The 26,351-nt window shown below is 43.5% G+C and overlaps 1 protein-coding gene across 1 annotated transcript in view; it reads left to right on the top strand.

Moving 5' to 3' along the window:
• PUM3 (pumilio RNA binding family member 3) overlaps nucleotides 1–26,351 on the top strand; it is a 159,595-nt gene that overhangs the window by 61,955 nt on the left and 71,289 nt on the right. Inside the window, exons 10-12 of the mRNA XM_077249131.1 lie at nucleotides 15,026–15,104; nucleotides 16,882–16,980; nucleotides 23,049–23,102. Of these exons, the coding sequence (XP_077105246.1) occupies nucleotides 15,026–15,104; nucleotides 16,882–16,980; nucleotides 23,049–23,102 (232 nt within the window). The remainder of the gene's footprint in view (nucleotides 1–15,025; nucleotides 15,105–16,881; nucleotides 16,981–23,048; nucleotides 23,103–26,351) is intronic.

Genomic DNA, 26,351 nt, shown 5'->3' with positions numbered 1-26,351 from the left:
CCCCAGTTGGACATTTAGTACAAATGATTAGGTACACCACATTAGATGTGACGCAGCTGAAAGTACCTGGTATCTTGTAGTCCTGATGTGAATTGGGGATCTTTATCTTGTCCGTGGTCATTATAAATGGACAGGTTTTACATTTTTTCTGGTTGCAAGGAAAGGTACCTGCAGCTGTTGGAGAGGACAGGGAGCTCTTGACAATGATGCTTCTTAGATTTGGGGGCTGCCTAAAACACAGTAGTGGGGGGTCTGGAAAAATTGCTTGTAGTCGGGCATCTTTTTGCAGTAAAGGTTGTAATTTCCGTGCAGCTCCCCTTAGCGCCTCCAGATTTGGATTGTAGGTAACTACTAGAGGTACCCGGTTATTTTCTTCTTTAGTTTTGTAATGTAGCAGGTGATTCCTTGATATTCTGGTGGCTCTTGTGATCTGATTTTCAATTGTTCTTGGATGGTAGCCCTGATTCAAAAAGGTCTTTCTGAGGTGACCAAGGTGTTCATCCCTATCCATTGGGTTGGAACGTATACGATTGTATCTGATGGCTTGGCTGTAGACAATGGAGTTTTTTATGTGTTTTGGATGGAAACTGTCCCATTTAAGGTATGTTGGACGGTCGATTGGCTTCTGATACAGGGATGTCTCTATTTTATTGTTCTGCAGCTTAATGATGGTGTCCAGAAAGTTAATTTCAGTGCAGGAGTAGTTGAGTGTCAAGTTGATGGTGGGATGAAATTGATTAAACTGTTCATGGAACGTCTTTAGCTGTGGCTCAGACTCTGTCCAGATGATTAAAATGTCATCAATATAGCGGTAGTACGCCAGAGGCCTGATGGGACATGAGGACAAAAAGTCGCTTTCAAGCTTGGCCATGAAAAGATTTGCATACTGTGGGGCCGTTTAACTTCCCATTGCTGTGCCAGTCTCCTGTAGATAGATCTTCTTGGCAAACTCAAAGTAATTGTGGGTGAGGATGAATTTTATAAGTTTCACCACAGAATTTGCATCAGTCCCTGTGTTTTCCAGGAAGAATTTGCAAGCATTTAATCCATCCTGGTGTGGGATATTGGAGTACACAGATTCCACATCCATGGTGGCCAGGATGGTACCTTCTGGTAGAGGACCTATTGCTGATAGTTTATTCAATAGGTCAGTTGTGTCCTGAATGAAGCTGGGTGTATCCTTTACCAAGGGTTTAAGAACACCCTCTACCCATCCAGATCAGTAAGGGTGCCCACACATGAAATAATTGGTCTTCCTGGGTTTCCAGATTTGTGGATTTTGGGAAGCATGTAGAATGTCCCTGTTCTTGGACTTTCTGGTATCAGGTCATAGGCTCTTATGGATACGTCGGGCAAACAAGATACTAACTTGTTTAGTTCCTTGTAATAGTCCTGTGTAGGATCCGACTCCAATTTTTTGTAGTAGCGTGTGTCCATAAGTTGTCTGTTTGCTTCCCTCATATAGCCTGATGTGTTCATCATGACTATTGCACCACCCTTGTCAGCAGGTTTGGTGATGATTTCTTTGTTGGTTTTCAGAGACTGTATGGCCTTTCTCTCCTGGGCACTGATGTTGGATGCTTGTGTCCTGTTAGTGTCTATGATGGTGGATTTTATCAAATGTCTGAAGGAGTCTATATAGTTATCCAAATAAGGGTTGCGTCCCGGTGGAGGTGTCCAGTCTGACCTCTTCTTTGTTGTTAGGATCCCTTTTCCTTCAGTCCAGGTGGGTTCTGAATCTTCTGTATCATTGAAATATTCCCTCAGACGCAGTCTCCTGAAAAAATGTTCCATAACACTGCAGAGTCCAGTTTTATCCAGGGCCTTAGTAGGACAAAATGAGAGTCCTCTGGAAAGCACGGCCAGCTCCACTTTGTTGGGCTTATAATCTGAGAGATTAATGACACAGTTAGATGCTTTTGTGTCTGGAATGGAGTGGTTGTCCAAGTTGTCAGGTTTAGGCTTTGTTTTGTATCTGTTTGCATAGAGTCCTGAATTGAGGCGCAATCTGTGCAGTTTCTTTTCCTTGTTATGAATTAGATGGGTCCGTAGTTTGTTGTAATATTGTTGTAATTTTTGCTCTGTGTCTTCTGTAAGGCTACTTTCACACTAGCGTTAACTGCATTCCGTCACAATGCGTCGTTTTGCCGAAAAAACGCATCCTGCAAAAATGTTTGCAGGATGCGTTTTTTCACCATTGATTAACATTAAGCGACGCATTGTGACGGATTGCCACACGTCGCACCCGTCGTGCGACGGATGCGTCGTGCAGTGGCGGACCGTCGGGAGCAAAAAACGCTACATGTAACGTTTTTTGCTCACGACGGTCCGCTTTTTCCGACCGCGCATGCGCGGCCGGAACTCCGCCCCCACCTCCCCGCGCTTCCCCGCACCTCACAATGGGGCAGCGGATGCGCTGGAAAAATGCATCTGCTGCCCCCGTTGTGCGGCGGAGACCACACTAGCGTCGGGAACGTCGGCCCGACGCACAGCGACGGGCCGAGCCCGACGCTAGTGTGAAAGTAGCCTAAGTGTTTTCCTCAGAGATTGAAACTGCCCTTGGACTTTACTCTTTATGCTGTAGCAGACATGCAAAAGATGATTCCTTAATCTCTCAGAAGTCCTGTGACACAGGTTCTGTGCATAATGGGTGTTGTAGGTATGAAGAATTGGGTTTGTAATCCAGAGTCCTTTGGGAATTAGATTCTCCTTTTTGCATGTAGATAGGAAAAAAATGTCCTGAAAAAATGTTCCATATCACTGCAGAGTTCAGTTTTATCCAGGGCCTTAGTAGGACAAAATGAGAGTCCTCTGGAAAGCACGGACAGCTCATTCATACCAAGACAGGGAATGGGGGAGGCATGCATACAGGGACGGAACGGGAAGGCATGTATGCAGGGACGGAATGGGGGAGGCATTCATAGCAGGACAGGGAATGGGGGAGGCATGCATACAGGGACGGAACGGGGGAGGCATTCATACTAAGGCAGGGATGAGGGGACAGTGCATACCCGGTTTATACTCTAGTCAATAAGCTTACCCAGTCTTCCATGGCAAAAGTAGGTGCCTCGGCTTATACTCGGGTCGGCTTATACTTGAGTATGTAGGTATATAGTATCAGGAATGTACACATATTGATAATCATTCCCATGCTTTGATAGAGCAAAATTATCAGTATACCGCAACAAAGAGATTATATAGGTATATGCAGATGTAATCAAATATTGCACATAATCTCCAGAATGGTAGATACTTCAGATAGAGCATTGGGATCCATAATTCAAAAGAGGGGGAGAGGTGCCCTCATGTTCCACCCCTCCAAAGTACTTTTGTGTGCATTAATAGGCAGATAACACGTTATTATTGCACATATCCCCCAAACTGATTAATCAATATAGGTTATCAAGGTACTCCAGCTTCTATCTTTAAATCCTAGATACAGTAATTCCAGTATGTATATACTCTATGCGTTTCTCCGTCATGCGGTTCATCAGGAGAACATACTTGCTTAGGTCCATATAGAAAAGAAAAGGACTTATCTTATAATAACAAAATGAAGGGTCAAAGACGGCGTGGGAATGATGCCCATCTGCGTGAGTCACGGAGCCGGTATCCGCCATAGAAACATCACCACCGCCCCTCCATTTGAGGCATCCACCAGGGTACCTCCAGGTAATCCCGGGATCCACTTCTTTGTATGTGTGAGACGCAAGTGCGGTTAATCTCACACACGGACCATCCCGCACATGCGCCAATTATATCATGACACCGCTTGTGGTTAGTTCCCCTCCACTCTGCTGGGACGCAAATGCGATTCCCCGTGCGCATGCGCCGTACACATTTTACTTTTCCACTTCCTTCCAACATTATTCAGTAATTGTTTTACTTCTGGGGGAACTTTTTCTGGCGCTTCCATCTATAAGTAGGTGGGATGAAGGAGGGGGATTGCATCAGCCTCACAATTATTCTATACCTGGGGGGAAATTAATAGTAATAATATAAAGCAAAGTCGTCAACCTAAATCAAAATCATATTCAAGATTTAAATCTATACATTTTTTTCATGATGCAATAAACATAATTGATTTAGGCCAACTCTTATCCAGGTTATAGCAGTTTTCTCTCATGGATCATAAAAAACACGGAACAGAGTAACCAATCCAAAAAACACTGAAAGGAGAAGAGTGGGGTTCACAAAAAGCCGCCATACTGCAGCTGTTCATTGAGACCATTCGGGATACACTTTTCATACGATAGATCCACTTAGCCTCCCTTTGTAGGAACAGACTGTCCCAACCCCCCTCCCCCCTTTTTGGTGGTGTGACTACCTCCATAGTCATAAAGTGGAAACAGTCCAAATCCCCCCACCATATACATGCCTCACATGTCTAGAGATAGGGGTATCCAGGGCATTATTAATATCTCCCAGGTGCTCCCCCACTCTCCTCCGTAATTCTCATTTAGTCTTTCCTATTTAATCAGTGGGACAAGTATATTGAAATAAATACACTATTATTGTGATGGACAATCTCAAACCCCTGGGAATTATTCTATGTTTAATATAAGTCTCCAATGATTGTGTCTCCCACCAAGACTTTTAAGTAATCTTTATAGCAGGCGTGAGGTCAAAAAAGAGTTCTTAGGTCTGTTGATTTGTTTGTTCCCTTGTCCTGCTCTGCCTCTGAAAAAGCGTCATTGGTATCGGCCACCCATTTCTCCCTATTAATTTAACGAAACGTGCGTTGGGGGCGACGGGGTCGCCAAGGTTACCAGCCTTCTGCTCATGTAAGTGCCTATCTTCATAACTTTCTGCTGTCCGTAAGACAGGATCCTGCCTCAGTGTGAAATTATCCATTGAGAGCATGCAGCTGCTCACTGCAAGTACGCTGACACATGGCACCTATATTACTGATTGTGATTTGCACAACAGGATTTACTACCTGAGGAACCATCGAAGTTGCATCTAATTGTGTATTAATTTATCTGGTGGTAACTTGATATTTCAGTTTTGATATTCTAATGATGTTGCACTTTATATTCATACTCATTCCATGAGTGCTATTTGACTAACTATCAGCCACAAGATCAAAACACCTATTTTTCATATTATTGTTCACTTTTTGTATTTTTTATGTATTTATTGTATCTTATTGTGGATTAATCACTTGGCACTATTGTTAACCTTGCTCCCCGTATTTTGGAACATAGCAGACTTTTATTCATTTTTTTTTTTTAATTTACAATCTAATAACAAAATATATTTTATCTGGATTATACTCGGCTTGTGGTGGCTTTATCCTCTCCTCTACATATAGTGTTATTTATAAATCTGGTATCGCTGTAATATAACTGACCCGACAAGCAAATTGCTTAGAAAAACTTACTTTAATTGTTCGTATATGTTTATTCTGCATCTTAAAAATTGGAATAAAAAGCGATCAGAAAACTTTATGTACCCCAAAATGGTGCAAAATAAGTCTCTAACTCGTCAAACAAAAAATAAGCCCTCCTACAGCTCTGTTCACCAAAACATGAAAAAAAAAAAATATATATATATATATATATATATATATATATATATATATATATATATATATATATATATACCGTATTTTCCGGCGTATAAGACGACTGGGCGTATAAGACGACCCCCCAACTTTACCAGTTAAAAAATAAAATCTTCTTAAAAGTTGGGGGTCTTCTTATACACCGTATGTCGTCTTATAGGGCCGGTGAATATGTGCCTTTTGGGGGGGGGGGGGGAGTGATCCTGATGAGGACGAGGGGGCGTCTCACAGGAAAGTGAGTATCCCCCATTACCTTATCATAGCGCTGCAGCGTGGGGTCTCTGTGCTGGGAGCGGCGGCTGCTGTGCTGTGGCGGCTCCTCTTCTGCAGTGTGGGGCCTCTGGTGCTGTGGGGCAGTGGCGGCGGCGTATCTTCATGCAGTCGGGGCTCCTCCGGCATCTCAGCCTGGAAGCCCCGCCGGCAACTCCATCGGTACAATGCGGTCAGGTGGCCTCCGGGAAAATGGCCGCTGCTCAGATTCAGATCTCGTCCCGAGATCTCGGGAGACGAGATCTGAATCTGAGCAGCGGCCATTTTCCCGGAGGCAGCTCAATAGGTGCGATGCGGTGGCCCGGCCGCTGGGGGCTGTGCATGCTCAGATTCAGATCTCGTCCCGAATTCTCGGGACACGAGATCTGAATCTAAGCAGCGGCCATTTTCCCGGAGGCCAGCGCATTACACCGATGGAGTTGCCGGCGGGGCTTCTAGGCTTTGAGATGCCGGAGGAGCCCCGACTGCATGAAGATACGCCACCGCCGCCACCGCCCCACAGCACCAGAGGCCCCACACTGCAGAAGAGGAGCCGCCACAGCACAGCACAGCAGCCGCCGCTCCCAGCACAGAGACCCCACGCTGCAGCGCTATGATAAGGTAATGGGGGATACTCACTTTCCTGTGAGACGCCCCCTCGTCGTCATCAGGATCACTCCCCCCCCCCACCCACCATATACACCCGGCGTACAAGGCGATTCCCGGCGTACAAGACGACCCCCGACTTTTAAGAAGATTTTCAGGGGTTAAAAAGTCGTCTTGTACGCCGGAAAATACGGTATATATATATATATATATATATATATATATATATATATATATATATATATATATATATATATATATATATATATATATATATATTTATATTTATACTGTGCAGACCAAAAGTTTGGACACACCTTCTCATTTAAAGATTTTTCTGTATTTTCATGACTATGAAAATTGTACATTCACACTGAAGGCATCAAAACTATGAATTAACACATGTGGAATTATATACTTAACGAAAAACAACTGAAAATATGTCTTATATTCTAGGTTCTTCAAAGTAGCCACTAGGGTTGAGCGACCTTGACCTTTTTAGGGTCGAGTCATGTTTTGCGAAACCCGACTTTTTGAAAAGTCGAGTCGGGCGAAATCGGCCGATTACTGCGAAAAGTCGAGGATCGGCCGGAACACGAAACCCTATGCACGTCAATGGGGATTTTTTTTTTCTCTCTCGCTCTCTCTCGCTCTCTCTCCCTCTCCCTCTCCCTCTCCCTCTCCCTCTCCCTCTCCCTCTCCCCCTCCCCCTCCCCCTCCCTCTCCCCCTCCCCCTCCCCCTCCCTCTCCCCCTCCCTCTCCCCCTCCCTCTCCCCCTCCCTCTCCCCCTCCCTCTCCCCCTCCCTCTCCCCCTCCCTCCCTCTCCCCCTCCCTCCCTCTCTCTCTCCCTCTCTCTCCCTCTCTCTCCCTCCGTCCCAGCCCCGAAAATTTCGTTTTACACATTGCAAATCCCTGCTGCGCACAAGCGCTAAAATGATCATAGGCGTGCACGCCCCTAACCCCTATGTCATCACTCTGCCCACACTCCTTCATTGGCTGAAAAAATGGCGCTAAACGCGTCATACGAAACGCGACTTTGGCGCCAAGATCGCGTACCGCATGGCCGACCCCACACAGGGATCGGGTCGGGTTTCATGAGACGCCGACTTTGCCAAAAGTCGGCGACTTATGAAAATGAACGATCCGTTTCGCTCAACCCTAGTAGCCACCTTTTGCTTTGATGACTGCTTTGCACACTCTAGGCTTTCTCTTGACGAGCTCCATGAGGTAGTCACCGGGAATGGTTTTCAATTCACAGGTGTGTCCTGTCAGGTTTAATAAGTGGGATTTCTTGCCTTATAAATGGGGTTGGGACCATCCGTTGTGTTGTGCAGAAGTCTGGTGGATACACAGCTGATAGTCCTACTGAATAGACTGTTAGCTGCTTTTTTCTTGCCATAATACAAATTCTAAGTAAAGAAAAACGAGTGGCCATCATTACTTTAAGAAATAAAGGTCAGTCCGAAAAATGGGGACACTTTCAAAGTTTGCCCAAAGTGCAGTGGCAAAAACCATCAAGCGCTACAAACAAACTGGCTCACATGAGGACCGCCCCAGGAAAGGAAGACCAAGAGTCACCTCTGCTTCTGAGGATAAGTTTATCCGAGTCACCAGCCTCAGAAATCGCAGGTTAACAGCAGCTCAGATTAGAGACCAGGTCAATGCCACACAGAGTTCTAGCAGCAGACACATCTCTACAACAACTGTTAAGAGGAGACTTTGTGCAGCAGGCCTTCATGGTAAAATAGCTGCTAGGAAACCACTCCTAAGGACAGGCAGAAGAGACTTGTTTGGGCTAAAGAACACAAGGAATGGACATTAGACCAGTGGAAATCTGTACTTTGGTCTGATGAGTCCAAATTTGAGATCTTTGTGCGACGCAGAAAAGGTGAACGGGATGGACTCTACATGCCTGGTTCCCACCGTGAAGCATGGAGGAGGAGGTGTGGGGGTCCTTTGCTGGTGCACTGTTGGGGATTTATTCAAAACTGAAGGCATACTGAACCAGCATGGCTACCACAGCATCTTGCAGCGGCATGCTATTCCATCCGGTTTGCGTTTAGTTGGACCGTCATTTGTTTTTCAACAGGACAATGACCCCAAACACACCTCCAGGCTGTGTAAGGGCTATTTGACCAAGGAGGAGAGTGATGGGGTGCTACGCCAGATGACCTGGCCTCCACAGTCACCAGACCTGAACCCAATCGAGATGGTTTGGGGTGAGCTGGACCGCAGAGTGAAGACAAAAGGGCCAACAAGTGCTAAGCACCTCTGGGAACTCCTTCAAGATTGTTGGAAGACCATTCCTGGTGACTACCTCTTGAAGCTCATTAGGGAATGCCAAGAGTGTGCAAAGCAGTCATCAAAGTAAAAGGTGGCTACTTTGAAGAACCTAGAATATAAGACATAATTTCAGTTGTTTCACACTTTTTTGTTAAGTATATAATTCCGCATTTGTTAATTCATAGTTTTGATGCCTTCAGTGTGAATGTACAATTTTCATAGTCAAGAAAATACAGTGTGTGATATAGCAGTAAGACAAAAGAGAAATCTGGTATTGCTGTAATCGCACCTACCTGAAGAATAATCGTCTTACCACTTATACCGCACTGTGAATCGTGCAAAAGTAATAACTATTCTTCTACTGCTGTTGACTTGCTCATTCTGTCTCCCAAAAATCGGATTTGGGCTCGATTCATATTGATCTGGTGCTCTATACAGGGCGCTTATGTTTTGGTTTCCGTGTACATCCCCAAAACTGCGAGTTCAGGCAAAACCCCGAGAACCATACACTTATGAGGCAGATGGAATCTCTTTCGGCTCCAACTAGTCTCTGATCCAGTGGTGTTGCATCATTTTAGGCGTCTTTTTAGCACACAGGTGTAGACGACCACAATTCTGTGAACTCTTAAAAAGATAGATCCCATCGGAGCAGACGCCAAATGAACTCCAAAGTGTCTCCATCTGCTTCATTATAGTGTGTTTTTCCATTGGGGTCTGAATAGCATTTTTGTGGGATTTATATGGAAACTGACATAAGTGCTCAGTGTAGAACACAAGAATGTGATCCCAGGTTTATACTGAAAGCGATCAAAAAATGTTATGTAGCCAAAAATGTTACCAATGAAAACCTTTTCTTTCACAAAACCAGCCCCCACTCAGGTCCGTCATCTCGCACTGGAAATATCGGGGTTACTGGTAGAACAAAGACTTTGGAAAAACAACATGGCTCCAACACCCGTAAATAACATTCAGTAAAATCTTTGCTCCCAAATCCAAATGCCCCACTCCTTCTGAGCCCCACTGTACCTAAACCGCAGTAAGTGACCACATGTTTGGAATTATTGTAGCAGGGAGAGCCCAATTAACAATTTATGGGGTGCATGTCTCTAGAAGCACAAGCTGGACACAATGTATGGGCACCAAATTGGCATATTTGCAGTTCTTCAGAATAAATCCTTAAGCGTTGAAGTTTCCAATATGGGGTCACTTGTGGGGGTTTTGACTGTTCTTCCACTTTGGGGTCTCAGCTAATGGAGCCCACAATCTATTCAAACCGAATCTGCGTTCTAAAAGTCAAGTAGCGCTCCTTCCCATCCAATCTCTGCCGTGTGCTCAAACAGTAGTGTACAACCACATATGGGGTACTGCCATGTTCAGTATAAATTGCATAACAAACTATGGGGTCCATTTTCTCCTATTGCCCCTTGTGGAAATTATAAATTTGTTGCGAAAACAGAATTTTAGTGGAAAATGTAAGTTTTTGTTTTCACATCTAAATGTTTAAAGAATTTTGTAAATTACCTGTTGATTAAAAATGCTCAGTACACCCCTACATGAGTTCCATGAGTGTCTAGTCTCCAAAATGGGGTCACTTGGGGGTTTCTGCTGTTCTGGCATGTCAGAAGCTCTGCAAATGCGACCTGGTGTACACAATCTATTCCAGACAAATTTTGCACTCCAAAAATCAAATAGCACTTTTTCCTTTCCGAGCATTGCCATGTGCCCAAACAGCAGTTGTTGACCACATATACGGTATCTTCGTGTTTGGTAGGAATTGCCTAACAATTATGGGGTCCATTTTTTTCGTATTATCCATTGTGAAATTTGGAGTCACTTGTGGGGGTTTCTGCTGTTTTGGTACCTCAGGGACCTTCCAAATGAGACATGGTGTCTGCAAACTAGTCCATCCAAATTTACATTCCAAATACCAAATGTTGCTGCTTCCCTTTCAAGCCCTGCTGTGTGTCCAAACAGAACTTTCTTACTACATTTGGGGTATTGCCTCACTCAGAAGAAAGTACGTAGCAAACTATATGGTCCGCATTACATAGTGCCCGCAATTTATTTTGGCCAAATTTGTGTACTCCTTCCCTTCAAAGCCTTGCCATTTGTCCAAACAGAGCTTTCTGTGAATATATGTGGGGAATTGGCGCACTCAAAAGACAGGAAAAAAACTGGGTAACAAATTGTGGGGTTCTTTTTCTTGTGCTATTCCTTGTAAAAGTGTAACACTTGCGACATTTTAGAGTAAAAATTACAAGGTTTTTTTTTTTGTCTTTGCGTTAATTCCTGTGTAGCACCTGAGGGGTTAAACAAATTTCCTGCGGTTTTGAAGTATTTGAGGTGTGCGGTTTTTAAAATGGTATCAATTTTTTTATAGGCCACCTCAAAGTCCGTTTTTAAATTTGAATAGGTCACTAAAGAAACAGGTTTTGTAAATTTCTTTGAAAAAATGAGAAATTGCTACTAATCTTTTAACCCTTCTAACAAACTAACAAAATAAAATGGTTTGAGAAATTATGCAGATGTTAAGTAGACATATGGGAAATGTTTATTATTTTGTAAAGCATGACTAACTGGTTTAAGGATATATACGGTATATTCAAAGTTTAAAATTTGCGAATTTTTAAAAATGTTCGCCAGAATTCTGCAAATTTCACAAACGCAAAACATATCGACCCAAATTTACCACTAAGGCTACGTTCACATTAGCATTGTGCGGCGCAGCCTCAGTGACGCATGCGTCATGCGCCCCTATATTTAACATGGGGAGCGCATGGACATGCGTTGTCTTGCGTTTTGTGACGCATGCGTCATTTTGGCGCAACTGTCAGGGCGCAGAGGACGCTGCATGATGCCGTTTTTTCTGCTCCAAAAATCATTCAAAAAATGAACGCATGCGTCACAAAACGCTGCGTTGTGCATGCGTTTTGCATGCGTTGCGTCGCCCAACGCAAATGGGAACGTAGCCTTACATAAAGTACAATGTGCTATGAAAAAAGTCTCCGAATAACTGGGAAACATTGGATGTCGCTCCACAAAGAGAAATGTTTCGTCTTAGACCCCAATCCAGAGCCTCTCACCTAGCCAAATCAGTTCTCATAATTTTCTCTAAGGAGGGCCAATAACTGAAATACCGTGTCTGCAAATTGAGATTCTAATTTGGCTTTTAGCCAAAGTAATATTGCAAGACTCATTAAAGGGTCGATAATGACTTGCAGGATCGCTGCTTCCAACAGGAGGCGCTATAGAGTTTAAGCCCTCTTCCTCTCTCTTCCCAGAATTATTACCACATGAAGTGACACTGGTCAGACTTCAAAAATTTGGCCTGGTTAGGAAGGTAAAAAGTGTGTGTGTTGGGGAGGGGTTAACCAGATAGAGCACCTATCCTGAAATAATGGTTCTCTAGGTTACACTTCAGTCCTAAAGATCTGTTCAGAGTGTAAATGGACATTAGCCTTATGAGTTCTTTGGCCATTGGACTTTTCTTTGATGTCCATTGCAATAAAATCGAATTACGTGCACTTCCAGTAGCCTGTCCATATGTTCTAAAATACCAGCTCTGCCACACGGGTTATTAGGTCATAAATCCCAAACATACAGTTCTGTCTCCCTTCAGCACATATATAGAAGTTGTATTACTAAATATGAGCCCTTATTTTAGCGAGCACTACATAAAACCAGCAATGAGATACAGTAAGTAAAAGAATTGTCGGTACATGGGCAATCCTCCATCACAGCCCAATATCTTGGATAGGTCAGTTTGAAAAAGGAGCCTCTTAGGTTCCTGGAGAAAGACTACAAATAAGAAACTAATCAAGCAGACTAGTATTAAAATATTAAAGGAAAAAGGAAAAAAAGTATTTTGTAAGAATGTGGAGCATGTGAAGGACTAAAAAGTGTAAGTATAACTTAGCATATGACTGTAAGAACCTGGCCAGGTCTGGGGAGATTTGTGGAACATGCACGTGAAGAGGATTTGGCGGAACTAGAGAGGACATCAAGTGCATTTCCCATTGTGTAGTAAGAGGTCTACACTAGTTGCACTTGAGTAGTCTTGGTACTTAAAGGGAACCTGTCACCCCCGCCCCCCTCCCCCCAGGCGTTTTTAACTAAAAGAACCACCTTGTGCAGCAGTAATGCTGCATTCTGACAAGGTGGCTCTTTTAGTTATCGGTGCTGTAACTGCCGAAATAATTAGTTTTATAATTTGTCCTAAATACCTTGTCTTCAGACAAGGAGGCAGGCCTTTCCCCCCTGCTTTAGACGCCACACAGCCGTCACTCAAATCCTCTTGGCGCCGGGCGCCACCTCCTCACCGCTGTTTTGAAATGATGCGGCGCCTGCGCTCTTTTCTCCTGCCTTGGGCAGGCGCAGTGAGCGCTGCCAGTCTGTCATCGGTGTGTACGTACGCCCTGCTTGTGAATTCCAGCCCCGCAGTGTCTTATGATTTATTCATACTACGGGGCTGGGATTCCTGGGCATGCGCATTGCGTGTCTAAGCCTCTCACCCTCTCCCACCGCCTGCTACACACACACACACACACACACACACACACACACACACACACACACACACACACACACACACACACACACACACACACACCAGCTGTGAGGATTTGGCAAGGTTCCAGGCGATTGCACGGAGGAGGGATCACCTGAGGATGCACACGTTGTAGCAGGCGGTGGGAGAGGGTGAGAGGCTTAGACACGCAATGCGCATGCCCAGGAATCCCAGCCCCGTAGTATGAATAAATCATAAGACACTGCGGGGCTGGGATTCACAGGCAGGGTGTACGTACACACAGAGGACAGACGGCCGTTTCGTCCTGCTGCACTTCAACGGGTCCTGGACCCGTTGAAGTGCAGCAGCACGAAACGGCCGTCTTCCTTTCATTCCACGTTCTCCCTATATTTTACCTGCACATGTTCTAAATAAAGGATCGTATAACAAGAGGACTGGTGAGTGCACTACTGTTTTTTCTACGAATGGACTATTTTTTATGTATATTGCCATTTCTGAAAAAAAATAAATAGTTCAAGGGTGTTGGGATGGATGGTGTTCTAGTAATAATACTGCATATGCATCTTGTATTACAAATAATTGTTTATTTTTTGTGTAATAAAAATGGGAAGAAAAAAAATTATGAAACTTCTTCTTATTCTGTATGCTTCACTGTCCGTTTTGAAAACTTTAACCCCTTCCCAACATATGACGTACCGGTAAGGTGTCTGGGTCCCCTTCTTTCAACCAGGTTCAGAAGCTTAGGCTGTGTTATTCTTGATAGGTAATGGCTGTCTTTCTGCTCTGCCCCTTGTTGACACTTTAAATGTCACAGTTGATCTGACAGTGGCATTCTCAGTGCACGAATCGGGCTGTGCGCTGTTCAAAGTGCCCATGGGACCCTCTGTGATGCGATAGTGGGGTGCCAATGGGTTATCATGGCCTGGCCTATTATTACGGTATTCATAGGAGACAGTGATTTTTCCTATATACTCCAGTACTGTTACTTCAGTATATAGTACAAGACATCAGTTGATTGCAGGTTGAAGACTAACAAAGTAACAGTAGTTTCGGTGTGCTCAAAGTGTTTTGAGTCCCCGCACCTGTATACCTAGCGGCTGTTCGACAGCTGTAACACATACAGGGATTGCCTAACAAACAGTCGAAGGTCTTAAGGAAAACGACCAGCGGTGGGCCTGCTGATGTCTTAACGATGTCATGTGCACATACTTTTACCTTCAAAATGAAATACTGTTTAATTATTCTAGCAGACATTGGCCTTAACATATGCAAAATGATCACTATGTAACATTTATACGCAGCACGTAGGGACAGCTAGACAAGGGATTGCTTCTAGGGTTCACTAGCAGGATCTACTCTGTAGTGGTGAGTTATTGCTATATACATAGTTGGTTTGTGCGCTCTGGCTCTACACTTTGGCCCAGACAGTTTGTAAATCCTATTACTTGCTGACACGTGGGTCACCCCTTTTAATTACTTCCACGTCCTTTATTTTCCCTCAATAATCATTTTCAGTTTATTACTTATGCTTTTAAGAGGTTGTGGCACAGATCTGATCCGAGGTCACTTTTCATGAGATATTGCTTTAATAACTCCTCTATATAATCCCCCATAAGGCGTTGTTGACCGGCACTTGTAGGATTGTATTGCTGGAGCATGAATCGCCATGCACAATAGCAATGCTGTGTTGTCTATTGCTAAATTACAACGTGTCACTGTAGTGAGTGGTGACAGTGGAATCTGTGTGTGAATAGAAAAATGGTGCATAATCCCATCCTTTTATGTATCCCCAGGGAAGCTGTAATCAAGCATTCGTTGGTGCATAAAGTTTTTCTGGACTTCTTTACCCATGCAAGTTCTAAAGTTAGATCGGTACGTATATTACATTTATAAGCTGTCAAGTCACTGTATCGTGTTTTTTTTTTTTTTTTTTTTATAAAGTGATAAAGGGAACCCGACATGTCCAGAATCGCTATTCCATGGCAGACATAATCTACAGCTAAAATTCTGCTTCGTGCCTTACTGGGGCAGCAGCTAGAGGGAGAAAATTAACTTAGATCATCGGTGTGCTCGGTGGGTCATAACCTAGAGCAGTGATTTTCAACCAGTGTTCTGCGGCACACTAGTGTGCCCGCGACACATGGTCGGGTGTGCCGCGGGGAAAGTTCCCCAAACTATGGTGCCCCCTTTGTTTTGTTCCCCGGCAATGCGCAGCGATGCGCAGTCACGGAATAACACATGCGCGAGCTTTGAACGCTCGCGCGACTTAATGACGTCACCGAGGCCGGCGCGTCATCCTGAGAGCGGAGAGACTCTCGCATTTGCCCGCCGCCAAGGTAATGCCCGCCAATAATGCTGTGTATAATCATTAAGTCAGCAGCAGCTCATTAACCCCTTCCCGACCTTTGACGCCACGTAGGCGTCATGAAAGTCGGTACCAATCCGACCCATGACGCCTATGTGGCGTCATGGAATGATCGCGTCCCTGCAGATCGGGTGAAAGGGTTAACTCCAATTTCACCCGATCTGCAGGGACAGGGGGAGTGGTACTTCACCCAAGGGGGGGGTGGCTACGTGGCTACGATCGCTCTGATTGGCTGTTGAAAGTGAAACTGCCAATCAGAGCGATTTGTAATATTTCACCTAAAAAACTGGTGAAATATTACAATCCAGCCATGGCCGATGCTGCAATATCATCGGCCATGGCTGGAAACACTTATGTACCCCCCCACCACCACCACCGATCTCCTCTCCGGTCCTCCGTCCAGTGCTCCGCTCCCCTCCGTCGTCCTGTCCGCTCCCCCATCCTCCTGCCCGCTCCCCCCGTGCTCCGATGCCACCCCCCCGTCCTCCGATCCACCCCCCATGCTCAGATCCCCCCCCTCATACTTACCGGGCCTCCCGGTGTCCGTCCGTCTTCTCCATGGGCGCCGCCATCTTCCAAAATGCGCCCGTCGAATCTGCCGGCTGGCAGATTCGTTCCACGTATATTTTGATCACTGAGATAGGTTATATCACAGTGATCAAAATAAAAAAATAGTAAATGACCCCCCCCCCCCCTTATCACCCCCATAGGTAGGGACAATAATAAAAAAAAAAGAAAATATTTTTTTTTCTTTTTCCACTAGGGTTAGGGTTAGAACTAGGGTTAGAACTAGGGTTAGGGGTAGGGTTAGGGGTAGGGGTAGGGTTAGGGTTAGGGCATGTGCACAAAAAAAAACTAAAAACAGGGAGAGACGGAGAACTTTTGAGGAAGAGCTTCGTGTGTGTCTTTCCACCATTCCTGCCAGGATATCCCTTTTGTGTTTATCAAAACAGGCCCAGGTTTCACACTGAGTGAGTATAAATACATTTAGAATCTATATTATTAACTATATGTAGAATATGTACTGTTTTAGTGTCATTTTGTGCCATTTTGGTTGGTGGTGTGCCCCGGGATTTTTTAAGTATAAAAAGTGTGCCGCGGCTCAAAAAAGGATGAAAATCACTGACCTAGAGGATCTATACACTTGCCGAGAATCTTCCCAATATCGGTGCACTTGCAGCCATGCTTACATAAGAATTCAAGGTTGATTATCACAGCAGTGTAAAAGCCACTAGTAGCTTTGGTTTTCCAATTATACCCCATTCTTTTTATTTTTTCCTTCAGGAAATGATAGAGGCAATCAGAGAAGCGGTTATATATATGATCCATACGCATGATGGCGCTCGCGTGGGAATGCACTGCTTATGGCATGGAACTCCTAAGGTTTGTTAGTAATCCTTTTTCTAATGAAAAGCCTATGATTTTACAAACTGGCTAGTAGAAGGTGTACATTTTTATTCTAAACTACTACTAGTCTTAGAAAACATCTGATAGATATATCAAAGGGGTGGACGCCCAAGGTTTCCTAAAATGAAGCTGCTTTGAGCACCAATTTTTGTGCCAGCTCCACTAACTGGATCAGAAAATGGGCAATTGGAGGTTCCTTTTACACTTGAAAGCGCCATCCCACAAATTAGTTTAGATTTAAAACCCCAGCGCATGCATTTTATTACATGTCATCACCCCGTTTTCAAAAAATATTTCTATGCTTTGATACCATTTTTTTTTTTTTTTTGGGGGGGGGGAAGGAGGGGGGAGTGCTATAAGGCTGTGTTCACACATTGCATTGTTGCTGCATTTTTTTCCGGAAGGCAAAGCCTTCTCTCTTGGCAGTAGGAAAGCTGCTTACAAGTAGCCTGTTTTGCTGCGTTTTTATTGTCTTGTGCGTGCGGATAAAGTTTTAGTGCCCCAAAAGACATGATGCAACTTCCTTAGGTTTTTGCAGCAAAATCTGATAGGCTACGTACACATTTGCGTTGTGCGCCGCAGCGTCGGCGACGCAACGCACAACGCAAACAAAAACGCAGCACAACGCATGCACAACGCTGCGTTTTGCGACGCATGCGTCCTTTTTTTGGTTGATTTTGGACGCAGCAAAAATGCAACTTGCTGCGTCCTCTGCGCCCGGACGCGTGCGCCGCAGTGAAGCATGCGTCGCAAAACGCAAGTGCAACGCATGTCCATGCGCCCCCATGTTAAATATAGGGGCGCATGACGCATGCGGCGACGCTGCGGCGCCCGACGCTGCGGCGCAGACCGCAAATGTGAACGTAGACATACCTGTGTTTTTGCACTTATTGTATTTTTATGGCTGAAAGTGACGTGCTTCAGTTTACAAAAACACAGCAGGTTTCCAATTCAGTCAGGCCAAAAAATGTGTGTGCATGAGATTTCTGAACACTCACAGCTTTTGCTGGTACTGTAAAGCATTTAAAAAAAGCAGCAAAAACGCAACTTGTGAACATATAGCCCAAGACCCACACCCCAGGTTTACACTGCAGAAAATGGGAAAACATTTCCCTGTTAATTAGACGTGATGCGGTTTCCCCAACTTCCCTGAAAAGCAGAGAACTGGTAATTGCACCATAATTACCATCTTCTCTCCTTGAGGTCCTAGAAGTGAATGGTGCACATTTTATCTACAGTATTGTGAAAGGACACTACATTGGGCAGCTGGGGTTATGTTGCCTGACACAAGCCACAACTTTAGCAGTCGGCTTTACTTTTTTACCCAAAGACCTAAAAGCATTGATGGGCTTCTACTAAATTATGAAACTGACTGCGTACATTTCACACCTATTTTGGCATAACAAGGCATAGTTTTCAATACTGTCTAATTACCGTATTATATAAAAAAAATATATAAAAAATAACTCCGGCACACTTTAAATAATGAATTTCAAGATTTCACAGTTTATTTTCCATTGTAGTAAGAAAAAGGGTTTCAAAAATTGTGAATAAATGCATATATCTTCAGTACACTTGATTTGGACACATACAATTCTTTTCTCAACGTTTCGGCTTAAAACGCCTTTTTCAAGAGATTAAATGTCCTTTTATGGGTGTGAAGAACGTGGCGCGGAAACCCACTTAAGTAGCAATGTCTCACAGAGATACGGTGTCCGTAATGGAGGACCGGGGAACTGAGACCGTTATGTGGAAGGCACATCTGTGCCTTCCACATAACGGTCTCAGTTCCCCGGTCCTCCATTACGGACACCGTATCTCTGTGAGACATTGCTACTTAAGTGGGTTTCCGCGCCACGTTCTTCACACCCATAAAAGGACATTTAATCTCTTGAAAAAGGCGTTTTAAGCCGAAACGTTGAGAAAAGAATTGTATGTGTCCAAATCAAGTGTACTGAAGATATATGCATTTATTCACAATTTTTGAAACCCTTTTTCTTACTACAATGGAAAATAAACTGTGAAATCTTGAAATTCATTATTTAAAGTGTGCCGGAGTTATTTTTTATATATTTCTATTTTTCTCCTGAGCACCTTGACTCATTATAGTGAGCACCTTCCTCATCGTGATAATTACCGTATTAGACATCCTTAAAATATGCCAGTGGTATAATGGTGGTTCCTTCTGTATCTGTTGCATCCTTAGACTCTTTGGTCCAAGTTTACATCACCCATAAGTTGGCTTAATTCTTGCCAGAAATTTTTCGCCGACATGTTAGCATATTTTTTGGGCACACTGTGTAGAATATTAGCTCACGTCTTTTTTTTTTTTTTTTTTGAGGAAGCCACGTCCCCTTTTCTTCTAAACAATTTTCCAATGTTCACATTCCTGCTAACCTAGCACTACATTTCCAATAAATCCCACCAGTCCTTGCAGCAGTGATATAATGTACATGGTCCTGACCTCAGCAATGGTGCTTGGTATGTGAACACCTGACTGCTGAGGCCAGTGATGGGCTGCATCAATCACATGAATGATGGAAGTCCTGCCATGAGCTGTAGAAGTGCTGAGGACCACTGGATCAGTAGCATTGCTGTAATGGGGATTTTTTTTTTCAGTAAATGTCTGAGTGACCACTTGGATGAGGATATTACTGCATATACAGTTATTATTAGAGAGTACGGTAACTACATTTTCCTTTTTTTTTTTCCTTTTTTTTAATAATTCTTAAAATAATTTTGGCCACTGTGAAAAATTGAATTCTGTAAAAAATAATTGCATTTAAGTCACTACCAAACCCCTACTTTTTTCCCAGTCTATTTGCCTGCTTTTAGCAGATTTTACACATTTTGAGTACAGATGCTGGCAGTGGAAGGGTTCAGCACTTGTCTCCTCCTCTGAGTGTTGTGATCAGCAGAACAATGTCCTGCGGCTTACTTAACAGAGTTAGGGCTCAGTCACATATCCGTTTTTACGTACTAGTTCTGTTTTTTTGTTTGCACTGACCGTATTCTTATGGGGCTGTTCACATGTCTGTGATTGTTTGAGGACTGAGTGGTCTGTGCAAAATCGCGGAGACCTATCCACTGTTGATCAGAGTGTCAGATCAAACTCTGTAGTGAAAGTCTGAGTCCGTGAAAGAAATCGGTCAGTACTCCAATGTGCAGTCTGTTTTTCACTGATAGAAGGTGAAGAAACTCTCACCAAACTCTGAAACTAGGTCTGTTTTTCTAGTATGTTAAAAAAAAAACACATCTAAATGAAGCCTAAGACACAAGTACTGAACTGACCCTTTCACTGCCATCATCTGTACTCCAAATGAGTATGTTCCGATATCGATGCAGGTAAAGGTGGGCAGACTGAGGAACAGCAGGCGTTTGGACATGACTTACAGAAATAGACAAATCTGATAGTGTTTCATAACTTTCCATGCTAGACAAAGTTGATTAAAAAAATGAAATATTAGTTACTCTAAGTCCTGCAGGAACTGTAGAAGTATTTGTATATGGCGACCTTTCCCTCTGAAATGACAGATTACCCATAACTGTCTGTTTGGGGCAAGGGGAGCTTTCCTAGACTGCAATACATTATGGCAAATACCTAGACATAGGATTTCCAGGCGAGAATTGCCTGGCCTTGTAGTTGGCCCTTCCAATGATGGGACTTCTGTATAACGTTTAACCTTCTCAGCCTTTTTGTTTTGTCTTTAATGCCCGGCCGGTGTTAAATGCTGGAATTAAGAATTGCTGCTTGTTTTGGTAACATTTCCTTTTGTATAAGAAAGTCTGTCTCTTAAAAATGCCCAGTCAGCCAAGTGATTAATTTGTTAGTTTGCTGCAAGGATGCCCTTGGGATTCTCAAGGCAGTTCATGTGATTTATTCCCATCTTATTCCGGAGGATTCGCTTGCAAGCAGGAGATGGATTGTAACCATTCTTCCCCTTTGGTTTGATGCATGTCACCATTCCAGGTCTCGTAGGCCTCAGACATTGCTCCAGGAAATCCCTGACAATACATGTTATGTCTTCTGATTGAAGTGAATACACCGATTCACGTTGTTAAACCTAATTTCACGAAATAACATTGACAGCTGGGATTCTTTGTAAGACCCTCCCCAGCTGAATGGCCATGTCTGACTGATAGAGGGGTACTATTGTATTAAATGAACCTTAGGCCTACTGCAGCTCATTTACAAATGATTGGAACGTGCTGGATAGCTTGAATAGACATTAAAGCATTAAAGGGGCCTGGTTTTGTGTCAGTGTTGGGCCGGGTTCAGATCCTGTCAGTGACCCCATAAATTACTCTTTGTGGGGCTTCCGTCTGAATCCCTGAAAAATGTAAGTCTGCATGACCCCAACAGAGCCATTAACTTTGAGGGAAGCGATTTTAAAAATGTGAACCATTGTACCGCTTTTGACCTTCTTTCTGGTGTGGTCATTTCTTTGGCTAGATACAGTAACCTGTCCCACACTTGCATTTCTGTACATGATGATCAGTAATTAAGAGCCAGGCTGTTTAGTGATCACATTGACTCTGACTTTGCTTCGGCTTTATGAATCTCGTATCCTTGAAATGAAATCCAAACAATGTATAATCATGTAGTTAAACAAGAACACAACAATGGATGCCATCACAATACAGTGTGCGCATGACATGTCCATCTATGATCTGCGTCAAGGATAAACGTGCTAATTCTAATCAACAGTCGTTGAATAAAAAATAGACAGCAATGCCATGTTTCATCCGGGTGCTGTGCTTGTTTGCTGGTTAATGGGTAGGAGAAAATTAGAAAAAAACATTTTGCCTGCAGGAAAAATGGATGCCACACTGATGATAAAAGTGGACATAGACCATGAGTAGGAGGAGATCGGATCCAGCATACTGCTGAAAAACAATTTTTTTTTATATAGGCACAAAAAAATAAATAGAAAAAAGAGACATCGGAATGAAGCCTAATCCGGAACACAACAACAGCGTCATAATCCATTATATACAGGCCGTGTGTATAATGTCACCAATTTTCAAAGTAAATATATTTTTAAAGGTGCTATTGACATGAAATTCTCCCTAGATATCAGTTACAACCCATCCAATTCACACAGGCAAAGAAATCAAACTATAGATGGCCATAAATTAAGTTACATGTAATGAGAAATGACACGGGGAAAAACTATTGAACACATGAAGAAATGGATGCAAAAAGCCATGAAAAATCCTAACACTGCAATAATCTATCAGTAATTAGAAAGCAATCCTGCCACTTAGTGAAAAATAACAGCTGGTTCTACTGATGGTCTCATTACCAAGGTGCCACACAAGAAACATCTCACAATAGGTCAAATCGGTGATCTGTCTCAAGACCTTCGCAACTTTTTAAAAAATTTAAATCTGGTATATTTTTAGTAATGTTAAAATATTTTACAGAAAGAAAGAGCAGTGTGTCCATTTCAGCAAGACAATGATCCCAAAACACACAGCCAACTATACATATGACATATATATTACACCCACACACACTGATGCCTGTGCTGGGTTCTGGATTAGGCCTCATTCCAATGTGTTTTTTTTTTTCTTTTTTTTTTTGCCTATAGCAAAAAGTAAATTGTTTTTCATCAGTGTGCTGGATCTGATTTCCATCCACTCCTAGTCCGTGTCCATTTTTATCATCAGTATGTCATCCATTTTTCTTGCATGCAAGAAAAAAATAAAAATTTTCTCCTACCCATTAAACCGTAAAAGCAGGCAGCACTCGGATGAAGCATGGCATTGCTGTCTATTTTTATTCACCGACCCGTTGACTAGAATAGGCAAGTTTATCCTGGACTCTGATCAAAAATGCACGTGTCCGGGTTTGTTTTTCTGAACACGTGATCCACAAAAAAAAAAACAGGAAGCAGCTGTATGGGTACATGTTCTAACTATAAAAAGCGCGTATGTGAAAAGCTGATGTCTGAATAGTGTCTTGCTCTGTATTTGTTGCAACATATTAATAACATGAGCTTTCGTTTTTTTGTTTTTTTTTATTCTTTGTTTTCCTACAGGACAGAAAAGTTTTTGCAAAAACTATGAAGTCATTTATCGAAAAAATTGCCACAGTAAGTTTTAAACAAACTAGAACTTCTCTTGCTATGCATTGGACAGTGAGACCTGTGTAGCTGACTGGAGAGGGAATATGGAGGCCCTGCTTCATCAAATGTGGCGTGAACAGCGCTGGTGTCGATGGGGGGGGGTGTGTTAAAGAAATACGCTACTGATTCATTGGGATATGCCTCTTAATGGATCCGGCACGTCTGCAAAGTGATGTTCAGCTCGTCAGAAATGTTACTACATTCAGGGACTGGCGTAAGATTTCCGATGTAAGGTACACCACAGCCAGTCATGAATTACACAAGCTATAGCGTCGTGCCGCAGCTCCGCCCATTTTTACTAAAAATTGCTACATTTTTGCATAAATCTGTGACTTTTCGTAGCGGGGTATGTAGAAGTCTGGCGTAATCATTTTGATGAGGGATTTCGGGATGTCCTACTATGAGGGCATACTGTAGTGCACCTGAGGTGCCAGGGATTTTGCAACGTCCCTTACCTTTATTGCTTTTTGTAAATGTGGACAGAATGATCTGTGACTTGGTTGTAAAGTTACTGTTAATAACTTCTTTAAATTCCAACAGTTATCTCTTCCTAGATGATCCACATTGCTTCAGTGTATGTGTAAAATCTGTACATTAACGTCCTATATAAAAGATGTTCGTGTTCTGACAACTTCAAACATTTTGGGTTCAGTGGTCATCTTCTGATTTGCAGTGAAAGAAAAGACACTTTATTTCAGGACTGCTAAAAGAAAAGCTATTCATTAAAGGGAACCTGTCAGCAGTTTTGGCTGATATAAGATGCAGCCACCGCCTTTCAGGGCTTATATACGGCATTCTATAATGCTGTAGATAAGCCCACGGTCTGACCTGCAAGAGAAGAAAAAGAGGTGTTTATTATACTCACCTGCAGAGCGGTCCGGTCTGATGGGTGTCGCAGATCCAGGGTCCGGCGCCTCTCATCTTCTTGCGATGCCGCCCTCCTGCTTCTTCATCGCTCCCCGGCATTGGCGCTCCGGCACAGGCGTATTTTGTCTGCCCTGATGAGGGCAGAGTGAAGTACTGTAGTGCGCAGGCGCCGGGCCTCTCTGACCTTTCCCAACACCTGCGCACTTCAATACTGTCCTCTGCCCTCAACAGGGCAGACAAAGTACACCTGTGCAGGAGCGCGATGCCGGGGAGTGATGAAGAAGCAGGAGGGCCGTGTCGCAAGAAGATGGGAGGCGCCGGACCTGGACCTGCGACACCCATCGGACCGGACCGCTCTGCAGGTGAGTATAATAAACACTTCTTTTTCTTATCTTTCATGTCGGATCGGAGGCTTATCTACAGCATTATAGAATGCTGTACATAAGCCCTGAAAGGCGGTGACCGTGACTCGTATTGGTCAAACCTGGTGACAGGTTCCCTTTAAGCTTGGAAGACCAATTGGTTTAATGAGCTTTCTCTGCTGACTGGCAGTAGTTACCATAGAAGGACAATTAGACCTCCAACAGCAATTTTTTTTTTAAAATAAAATGTTAGACCTGATGAGGCTGTCTGGCTTACTAAGCATATTCATGTCAAACTATAATCCTTTTTGAAAGTTTAAACTCAGTCTGCCCACATAGCTTAATTAGCAGCTCTTCAGTGTCCTTCCTCCCTGCTGTGCAGTTCTCACACTGCACAGCGTAAGCTTCAGCTTTGGTTGGCAAAGATTGAATACACGCTTTACCTGGACTCTTTCTGTTATCAGGATTATACAATTGTTCTGACATGGATTTTCACAGTACACCATCCTCATCACATCCGAGAAATTTGGTGACAACCCTTAAAAAGCCCCTAAGGAGTAAGCTACGGTTTTATTCATAAGGACAGTACCTTCTCTGCTGTCACTCGCCCCCTTACCACTGATTGATGGTCCCTGCATATATATCATTAGGCACTGGAGGCACTATGCTCTCATTATGACTAAAGTGGATTTTTTTTTTTTTTTAACATCAGGGTAAGTGTAGGAATAAATGGCAGTTTTCTTGGACGTGGGAACACCACTTACACAAGTTTAAAGTGTTGTCTGTTTTCTCAGTACATACTTTATCAGCTAGCCACTACCCGATGTTTCAGGTGCTCATTGATCCCCGAGAACAGGGTCCAAAAGTAACTTGTGTGAATAAAACCTTTTTTGTGACCTCTGCTTGATTCACTTCCATGGGTGTCGGTCAGATTTCAAACTGTAGGACCCTCAGCGATAATTGTATTTACTGGGAAAACCCCTTTACCTGCAGAACCTTGAGTGGGTAACCCTACTCTATAATGTTCTTAAAAGGCATGGACATAAGATGTCATATCATGGCACCTTTGTTATAGAACTACAAGTACATCACAGTGGGTTCCCTATCTCGTGAAGTGATGGCTTGTCACCAGGATGAGCCATTGAGTCTACCAGTCCTGAGAATGAAGATGCTCCAGATACGGCTGTGCAGGAAACTGCAGCTGGACCTAATTATTTGAGGGGGTCTGTTGTACAGGGAAGTTGCAGCGAGAGTGGGCACCACACTTCATCTGAGCTACCTCTCCTTTGTTCTGAAGATCAGTCGAGGAGCCAAAGGTCAGCGATGACATTTCCTAGCGATATGCCATTACTTTGTCAGATGAAAAATCTGAATATGCAGGGCAAGCTTACAGTAAGCAGAGAATTCTTCTGTTCTCTGAGGGAAATGCACATAAAACGAATCCTTCTACCTCAATAGACATCCATTTTAAGCTGTTTACAGACTGTCTGATTACCAGTCTGTTAATAAAATACTTTAAACATAAAAATCAGTAAGACCAAAAAAAGTACTCAGCCACTGAAGCCTTGTCCTAGCATAAATCAAAAATGGGAGAAACATGTTTGGGCCTAATTTTTATTGGCTTCAAGCTGCAAAAAGGAATTCTATTTTTTCCAGGTCACCTCGTGCCTGAAACCAGTTAGTTCGGTGACCCGTGGCCCCACAAATTAGAAGGTGATACTTCAGTTTCACCCACTAAGGCCGGCGTCACACTAGCGTATTGCATCCGATGCGAGAGCATCGAATGCGATATGCTAATGACACTCGGCTCCTGGTCGCAGCAGAGCAGGAGCCGAGTGTCATGCGTCTGTGCTCCGATTCTCTCGCACAGGGAGGATCGGAGCACAGCTGCGGAGGAGACGGAGAAAAGAATTTCTCCATCTCCATTGCTGGGGTCCGCTTATAACGCACGTCACTCGGATGATATCCAAGTGATGTGCGCTGTCTC

This window comes from Ranitomeya variabilis, chromosome 1 (assembly GCF_051348905.1).
Source record: "Ranitomeya variabilis isolate aRanVar5 chromosome 1, aRanVar5.hap1, whole genome shotgun sequence".
NCBI lineage: Eukaryota > Metazoa > Chordata > Amphibia > Anura > Dendrobatidae > Ranitomeya > Ranitomeya variabilis.
The sequence above is the reverse complement of the archived record's forward strand: the minus strand, read 5'-3'. Positions and strand labels throughout refer to the sequence as shown.